Source organism: Myotis yumanensis, unplaced genomic scaffold (genome assembly GCF_028538775.1).
Source record: "Myotis yumanensis isolate MYYU_CA2020_CCGP unplaced genomic scaffold, mMyoYum1.0.hap1 SCAF_7, whole genome shotgun sequence".
In the NCBI taxonomy this organism is placed as follows: domain Eukaryota; kingdom Metazoa; phylum Chordata; class Mammalia; order Chiroptera; family Vespertilionidae; genus Myotis; species Myotis yumanensis.
This window is the reverse complement of record NW_027223758.1, coordinates 31,080,111-31,089,637: the sequence shown is the minus strand read 5'-3', so window position 1 is coordinate 31,089,637 and position 9,527 is coordinate 31,080,111. Positions and strand designations below refer to the sequence as shown.

At 45.5% G+C, this 9,527-nt stretch overlaps 1 protein-coding gene across 1 annotated transcript in view; it reads left to right on the top strand.

The window, feature by feature from the left end:
- Positions 1–9,527, top strand: part of TMC2 (transmembrane channel like 2) — a 48,912-nt gene that overhangs the window by 34,437 nt on the left and 4,948 nt on the right. Inside the window, exons 14-17 of the mRNA XM_070420036.1 lie at positions 499–627; positions 3,171–3,238; positions 3,992–4,231; positions 7,301–7,426. Coding sequence (XP_070276137.1) covers positions 499–627; positions 3,171–3,238; positions 3,992–4,231; positions 7,301–7,426 — 563 coding nt within the window. The remainder of the gene's footprint in view (positions 1–498; positions 628–3,170; positions 3,239–3,991; positions 4,232–7,300; positions 7,427–9,527) is intronic.

Sequence of the window (9,527 nt, the reverse complement as noted above, 5' to 3'; positions counted from 1 at the left end):
ATTTTCTCTATATAACCAGAAAAAAATCTTTAGCCAGAGGTAAAGAAAACCAGCAGTTGTCCCTGGTGACAATGATCAGATTTAGTCTTAGCCGGGGCAGCTGGTATTTCAGAGCAGGTGGGGAAAGTAAGAGGCAAGCCTTCAGATCCCATATCTGTGCTGATAACTGCCAAGCTTTGGGCATTACCAGTGTGCCAGGCAATTTGCATGCATAATCACTAAGCTTCCAAATAACCCTGCAAGGTTAACATTATTAACTTCAAGAGGTTCAGAGACTATTTCAAAGCAATACAATTAGTAATTATAGAGCTCAGACCTATGTAAGAATATTTCAAAGCCTGATCTTTGCTCTGCACCACCACCACTGTGCCCCCAAATTCAGAGGCTCACAGAGAAGAATGCAGGTGGGTGGGGGAGAGTGTGCATGGCTGCAGTCAGTTGGGAGAGGTGGGCAAGGGCCAACCCTGACCACCCCTCCCTCTGTGTTCCTCGTTGCAGGAATTCGTGAGGTTGACGGTGTCTGACATGCTGGTAACGTACATCACCATCCTGCTGGGGGACTTCCTGAGGGCTTGTTTTGTCCGGTTCATGAACTACTGCTGGTGCTGGGACCTGGAGGCTGGATTTGTACGTCACCGTTTCACAGATATTCCACAGAAAGTTGTTTGAACCATCCCCTTCTGATGGCAGCTCCTAATTTTTGAAACTCTAATGAAATCCTAGAATGCGGCAGGGCAGATGTGGACATGAATGTTTCAGAAATTCCTGAGACACACCACAAACACAGTAACCATTGGTTCTGTCTTCTGGATTGTGCTCTGACTAACCTCTTTGATTCTTATTCCTCCCCTAGCTACTCTTCTTCCCCATCTACCTGGGAGACTGCTCATTCTAAACGTGTGTCATTTCCTCTCTCCAGTGGCCTTCTATGATCTGGCAGAGCCTAAGGCCCCATCTCTCCTGTGAGTCTCTACCAAACACCTCACTTGCCCACCCAGTGGTCACTGGTCTTGGGAGGGACCTCCCCCATAACCGAGCTCCAACTTTTGTTACTTTGTCATCCTCATCCTCGCCGGCAGCAGGGTACCTGGCCCAGGTAAGGGCCCAAGTATAGGTCTCTGTCATATCTTTTTTTAGTCACCAGCCACAGTTTACACAGGCCTACTCAACTCCTGCTCAGTGAGGAAAACTTCATAATCTTATCTGAGAACAAGGGTGCAAGAACCTCGTGCTCAAAAAAGATGGCATCTTTATGTCATGACATTGCTAAGATGGCATTGATCTCAAATGAATTTATTAAGTTCAACAAAATCTCAAAATAATACTAAAGTTCATTTGAAAACTAATCTTGTGAAAATAACCTGAAAAATAATTAAAACAGCAGAATGAAAGGGACTAGACCCACCCTTATATTAAAACATACTCTAGTCCTAGCTGGTTTGGCTCAGTGGATAGAGCCTGGAACTGAGGACTAAAATATCCCAGGTTTGATTCTGGTCAAGGGCACATACATTGGTTGCAGGCTCCATCCCCGAGCCCATGTGTGGGAGGCAACCAATCAATGTGTCTCTCTCACATCGATGTTTCTTTCTCTCTCTCTCTCTCTCTCTCTCTCTCTCTCTCTCTCCCCTTCCCTTCCATTCTCTGTAAAAACCAATGGAAAAATATCCTCAGGTGAGGATTAACAACAACAAATAAAGTCATTTCTTAAAAAAAATACTCTGAAGCTATAGAAACTAAAACTGTACTAGGGAATGGACAAACTTATCAATGGATAGAATAGAAAGCCCAGAAATAGGTACAATCAATATGGGAATTTAATTAACAATACAGGGAGTCTTTCCAACCAGTGGGAAAACAAAGAATTATATAACAAATGGATTGAGACACCTGGATAACCATAGGAAGGGGAACTATATCTCACTCATTTTACCTAAATAAATTAATTGCAGCAGAATCAACGTTTTAAACATCAAAAAATGAAGTGATAACTTTATAAAAGAAAGCATATCTATATATATAAAAGCCTAATACGCTAAGTGTTCGACCAGTCGACCAGTCGCTATGACACACACTGACCACCAGGGGGAAGATGCTCCGACCAGTAGGTTAGCTTGCTGCTGAGGTCCAGCTGATCAGCACTGGGAGAGAAGGCCAGACATGCCCTGGAGCCAACCTCCCATGGTCCCTCCCTGGCCTCTAAAATATTTCTTCTAATCAATTTCCTTTCAATGTGTATGAATCCGTGCACTGGGCCTCTAGTATAATATAAAACTTATAATGTTGGGATGAGGCAGATTTTTCTAAGCAAATACAAAACCCAATAGATAAAAAGTTTTTTTAATATTTTAAAATGTTAAATTGTAAATTCCCAAGATTTAACCTTCATGTGTTTGGATTTGTACATACTTCCTCCTTTGATCCATGCTTGCCTGACCTTCCTTTTTCTTTCTCTTAACTTCTCATTCCTCCTTCTCTCATTCCTATACCCTGTTATCTCCACTCCTGTAAGGCAAATTGGGAAGTAGGTTTAACCATGTTTCATGAGGACCCCGACTCCCCAGTGCTCACAAATTTGTATTCTTTCAAATACTTTACAAATCTCCCAAACTCTGAAAATCTGAGTCAGGCTGAAAATATGTATCTAGCTAAGCCTTTTCTTTTCCATGAATGCTCTACGACTAGAGAATGATGAGAAGGAGAAAAGAGAATTAGGGGGATGATTTATTTTGTTTGTTTTTTGTTTTTTTAACTTTCTTCTCAAAGTCCTCGTTTAATTATTTGCATTTTCATTATTTATTAGAATTACTCCTTGATTATAATTTCAAGGTGCATTTCTGATAAGAGCATTGGTAAAATGTTCTCAAGGGGGCCAGGGTCCTCTCAAGAGTACACAGTCAGCCCACAGGCCCTAAATGGTAAAAACTCTCACATTTTATTCTTAAAAAAGACATTGAAAAAAGTTTCTACTTTGAGAACTTCAAACTATTTCTTTAATTGAAGGGACATCCTGTATGTTAAAGAAGCAGAACCCTGAATCAACAGTTCCTCTCTCTGTGGGATGGAGAGGCCCTGGCTTGGCCAGTGGCTGGTAGTAATGTCTGGCTGATACCATCTAACATGTTTCTCTCTCTCCACCCCACCCCCAACCCTCCTTTATCTCTCGGCAGCCTTCATATGCTGAGTTTGATATTAGTGGAAATGTGCTTGGTTTGATCTTCAACCAAGGCATGATCTGGTGAGTTACCCAGTTCATCTGGGGATCACCTCACTTGGGGAGTCAGAAAACTGGAATCTCAGGTGTGGCCTCTCAACTAGCTGGGAGAGGCAGGAGCTCCCTCCTTTCACGTGAAAAACAGGGGGCGGGACTAGGTGAGAACCAGCAGTGTCTGCCCACCCCTGTGCTCTGGTGGGCATAGAGAGGGAAGAAGAGAAGAGGTGGAGAGAGAAGGAAAACAGAAAGAAGAGGGGGATGGGAGAAAGAGAGGGAAGAAGGCAGAAAGGAAAAAGTGGGGAGGGGAGGGAAGGGAAGGGGAAGAAAGAAAGAAGGAGAGAAGGAGGGAGATAAATGAACTAAGGAACTTCTTCCTCTGAGGGAGTTAGAGAAGGTTGTATAACTTCAGCCAAAGACTTTCAAGATGCCAATGGCTCAGTGCAAGTCAATGTCCAATTCTCTTAATTTGAGAACTTTTCAAATACTTTTCTGAGCAGTACTGTTATTTTAAGGAGACCATGGAGAAACGGACAGGAGGCCGTATAATTTGTTAGATGCCTGGTGCTGAGCAATAATGCTCGGAGTGTCTCCTTCTGAGGAATGAATGGCTATGGTCTGGTGATAAATGTGCTGGTTAAATGGGAGGCCCCTTCCCTTGGGACCTGCAGAGAATACGAGGCCTCCTCCCCCTAACCCCTCAATCCCATCTCCTTCTGTCACCCTTCCCTGGCCTCTCCTGCTGCCAGGCCAACCTGGTGTGTGTTTCTGCCCCTCCAGGATGGGCTCCTTCTATGCTCCAGGACTGGTGGGCATCAACGTACTGCGCCTGCTGACCTCCATGTACTTCCAGTGCTGGGCGGTGATGAGCAGTAACGTGCCCCACGAACGCGTGTTCAAAGCCTCCCGATCCAACAACTTCTACATGGGCCTCCTGCTGCTGGTGCTCTTCCTCAGCCTCCTGCCAGTGGCCTACACCATCATGTCCCTCCCGCCCTCCTTTGACTGCGGGCCATTCAGGTGCACAGCCTTGGTTGCATAAGAGAAGCTCCCCCGCCCCCAGGCAGTCTGATCAGAGAGCAGTGGCTCAGAATTCCAGTTCTGGTGTCACATCAGCCTGCGAAAGGCCATGGAGCTTGGGGCAAATCATGAGTGCTGCTCAGCAGTTTTCTGCAGGATGGAAATGCCCTATGTCTGCACGATCCGATAGGGTAGCCACCAGCCACGTGGCTGCTGAACACTTGAAATGAGGACCGAGACATTGACTTTCTAATTTGCTTTCATTTGAATTAATTTTAATAATCACCCCATATGGCTAATGGCTACCATATTGGACAGCACAGTTCTAACCTTTTAACATATGGATAAATAACGTAACAGGGATGGGGGTGGGGGGGTGGGGGAGGCGGTATTCTGAAGATGAAATGACCATATACTGGTACAGTATTGACAAGTGCCATTCAAGGGTGAAGCAGCTACTGAGACTCTTGACTGGGACTCCATGTTTTGCAGAGCATTTGCCAGCACTGTGGGTTCAGGGTACACGTCAGACTAGTTTGGGAGACTGGACATTGAATAAAGAGATCAGTAATTGTACAAGGAGGTATATTGAGAAATCTGTGCATCTACTGCTCTCTTTCCAAATGTGAGACCTTCTGGAGACAAAGCCCTCTCTCTACTCCATTAAAAGGAGTCTGTGGTTAAAGCCATTTGGAACATGCTGACTCTTTTATCTGCCACCTTCTCACTTAGAAATGCTCGATGCAGCTCCTTTATTAAAGGCTTGGAGGAATCATGCAATAAGATAAGATGTGCACGCTAATGTTTCTATCCTTTTTTCTTTATTGATTTTTTTACAGAGAGGAAGGGAGAGGGATAGAGAGTGAGAAACATCGATGAGAGAGAAACATCGATCAGCTGCCTCCTGCATACCCCCTACTGGGGATGTGCCCACAACCAAGGTACATGCCCTTGACCAGAATCGAACCTGGGACCCTTCAGTCCACAGACCGACACTCTATCCACTGAGCCAAACCGGTTAGGGCTAATGTTTCTATCCTTATTGGCCACAGACCCTTTCTTCATGTAACACCCATCCAGGGCCGGGAGTAGGGTGAGGTGCCAACCCTGCATTTGCACGAGCCTCAGAGTGAATACCTCCTTAAGTTGTGCACCCCAGAGCCTCACCCGCCTCACTCCAGTCCCTGCCTTGCCTACTAATGTGGATCAACACACTTTGGGGAATGCTGCTCAGTTTATAAAGGACTTAGCTAGATACAGCCCTGTAGTTAGTGCCCCACAGTGAGTGTCATGGGAGCTCAAAGGAAAGAGTAGCAGGAGTGCTCACAACAGACTATAATCTGATTGATCAGAGGTTCAGACGGAAGGAAAGGGGGGCTAGATGTAGACTAGACGGCCTGAATGCCAGGCTGAAGGGAGAACCACATGGCACAGGTGGTGGAAGCCGTCCTGAGCAAGGTTTGGAGGACTGGGCTCTGGGTGCAAATGCCAATGCCCCTTTGCTGAGGCCACCCGCCTGTCCCCAGGCAGGAGGCCAGTGAATGGGCCTGTGCCAGGCCAGGCGCTCACCATCTGCCCCACCCCGCTTCATCTGCTACCCTGAGAGGCCCTGGCAGCTTCCACCCAGATGGCGGGGGAAGGGAGCTGAAAATGGAACTTAGCAGGAAACATGGTTGCCACCTCCTTCCTGTCACTCCTCTGATCAAAACCCATCAACGGTTGGAACATTCATCCCGTAGATATTTTCAATGCTTCCTCTCACTTGCTTCAGGTCTTTATTCAAAGGTCACCTTTTCAGTGAGGCCTTCCCTGAAGACCCTAATGAAAATGCCACACATACACACCATTGTTTCTGCTTATTCTATCTCCTTACTAACATCTACATGCCATTCCTTCTGCCTATTTATCTAGTTTGTTGTCTGTCTCCTCCACCAGGACATAAGCTCCATGAGGGTGTGATTTTTGCTTCCCTTTTCACTGCTTTATATCCACTGTCTAGAAAAGAACACTGAGTCAATGCTTAAACTAGGCCCTTCACTTCACAGAAATTCACTTTTACATGGAGGGACTCAGGGTTTAGATCAGATCCAGACAAGAAATATAAATAAATGAAATGGGCAGCGTTGCACAGCATATAGTTAAAAATAGGGGTTGGTAAACTATAGCCCATGGACCAAATCCAGACCACCAACCTGCTTTTATAAACACAGTTTTATTGGAACACGGCCACACCTGTTTGCTTACATATAATCTACGGCTGCTTTCTCGATACCACAGCAGAAGTGAGTAATGCCAAGGGACCTTCTGGATCACAAAACCTAAAATCTTTATTATCTATCTCTTTTCAGAAAAGAATTGCCAGCTCTCTGATTTAGAGCATAGATTCTAGAACCAGCTCTGTCAGTTGCCAGCTGGGTCATCTTGAGCAAGTTTCTTAGCTCCCTACACCACAGGTTCATGCCTATGAGATGGAAGTAACAGTAGGGCCTACCTCATAGGGTTGTTTTGAGGATTTAGTGTGTTATTATTTGTAAAGTACTTAGAGGAGTGTGCAAGTCCATAGTAAGGCATAAGCAAGTTTGTTAAGCCTGAGCCCTGCCCAAGTTGGGGGTAGCTGGCACTCATCACAATGCTATGAGATAAGAGGTATTAATTACACCAGGGATCAGCGAAGCTTTTCTGTAAAGAGCCTGATAGTAAAAAATCAAGAGGCACCATGAGGTCGTCCATCACGTCAGTCTTTAGAGAACTATTGCCATGCATGGGAAGCTGTGTCGGTCTCATAGCTATATTACAGGCAATGTTCTCCCATGAGAGTATAGGCGAAAGCCCATAAGGTGTCAGACGCAGGAGGCCAATGTAGTTTGCGAAGTTGTGAGCGCACTGACCTGGCTCTAATCCTGAGACAAAAGGGCAGCCCCTTGGGGGGCATTTTTATTTGCAGTCCATTAGGGGCAGATCTGTGGTTCTTCCGGCTCAGTAGTGAGCGGCAGCTTTGGGAGGGGCGTGCACACAGTCGTGTGCTGTGTGAGCTTTGCAGCATGCTGTAATGTGTCCTCTTCTTCCCAGTGGGAAAAACAGAATGTATGACGTCATCCAAGAGACCGTTGAAAATGATTTTCCAACCTTCCTGGGCAAGATCTTTGCGTTCATCGCCAATCCAGGCCTGATCATTCCAGCCATCCTGCTGATGTTGTAAGTTAGCCAAGGCCCCTGGCTCTGCCTCATGGAAACCTCCCCTTCACAGTTAAACTTCCTTAGCAGATCCTTCTTTCTTGCCCTCGTCGTCTGGATGTCCCAGAAGCAGATCCTGAGACAAAGATTCAAATGCAAGTAGTTTTCTGGGGAAGAGAGTAGGGAAGACAAACAGAAGGGATAGGAAGCTGCTTTATTATCATTGGGATGATGTTAGTCCTGCTGGCGAATCCTGGAAAACAGTGTGCTTCAGAGTTACCCCACTCAAGGGCAGGGATCGGGGGCATTTGCACACCAGCTCCCATCAGTCACTGGTTGATGCTGCTGGGAATCTTGGGAGGGGAGAGGCGTTAGTTCATTGCCCAGCATACGGGCCAGCTCTATTCCCAGGGAGAATGGTTTCTGTGCCGGGGGCTGCAGGGGGAGCTCCAGGCACAGAGGTAAAGGTACTGGCAGCTGCAAGTTTTCAGGAAGCGTATTGAAAGATAGGGGCCAAGGAATACGGGTGGGTGCTGACAGTGTCTGTAACACCCTCCTAAACATGCACTAGAAATACCAAAGACCTCTGGCTCTGAGTCTCTGAGAAACCTTAGGGACTGGTTCAGCCTGTCCCTGCAGGGCCCATGGGACTTCTCCACAGAGCATCCTGTGCCTAGAACATCATTCATCACTATCCCTCTCAAAGACTGAGAAACCCCTGAGGATGGTGGGTGGGTCTGAGGATGTCTGTATCTCCAACACCAGCCCCACACCTAGGGCATAGTAAGAAAGCAATGAAAGCTCATGGAAGGACCAGGGGAAGGAAGGAAAAAAGAAGACAGGAAGCTAGAGCCCTGAATTTGAATTACCTCATCAAAAATATACTAGGGAAAATATTAGTTTTTTTTTAATAAATATCTATTTTTGGCATGTGTTTTTTAAAATTATGAAGTATTCCTAACATACAGAAAAGTACAACCATGTACGGGATCACAAATTTAGATGTTCACATCTAGCAATATTTGCTTCAGATCTGTCTCTTTAAGAGAAGCAAAATGTTACAGATACACTTCAAGCTCTCCCCAATCCTTTTCTCTTCCTCCCTCTCCAAAGGTAACCGCTATTTTAATTAGCTTTAATCATTCTCATACTTATTTTGGTACTTTCATCATGTGTGTATGTACTATTGTTTTCTGAGTTTAAAATGTTTTCATGAATGGTCATACTACATAGCTTTCTTCACTCAACATTATGCTTAGAAGATTTACCCATGTGGATACATGAGCATAGATTTTAATATCGCTATATGTTCCATTGCATGAATGAATGGACCAGTTTATTCATTTCTCTGCATAGACATAGTTAGGTTGTTTCTACATTTTTGCTCTTGCAAATGTGCTCCTGGTACATATATGTCTCCATGAGAGAGTTTCTCTAAGGTAGACCTCTTGGAATGGAACTGTTGGGTCATAGGTATGTGTTTCTTTATTCTCTTTAGATAGTGTTAAACTCCTCTCCAAAATAGGTGTATTTCCTTACATCTCAATTCCAAACATCTGCTCTAGTCCTGGCATGAGAGAGGGCTGACATGCTATAACAACCTGGACCCCCTGAGAAGATTCTGGAACCCAGACACCAAACCTGACCTTTGCAAGCAACTTCAGTGGGAACACAATCACCCATAAACACTTTATCCTCTCTGACCTCCAGCTCCTCCCTAATAAGTGGGTTGTTAATTAGGAGAAAGGGCAAGTCCTGGTGCAGAGAAAGTGCCAAAGCAGAGAGTGGTCCCTTTACCTGTCCTCCCTTCTCTGTATGGAGAGAGCTTGTAGACTCTACTAAAGTGGCAATGGCAGCCCACAGGGGAAGGTTGGGGAGTAGCTAAGGCTTGAAGTTCATGGAGAAAAGTGACAATTAGTATGAACCTAAAAAGCTCTCAGGAAACAGGCTGGCTGAGCACCCAGCCCAAGTGGCCTCTCTGTTCTCAGGAGGTACAGTCCAGGTCATAGCCCCTAGCAGATCCTGTGAAAGGGAAGCCCAGGTTATAACCTCAAAGGACACCCAGTCCTGAAATCAGCCAGTGGGAGCCTGATGCTGAAAACCAGCAACTCAGGAAAGAAAT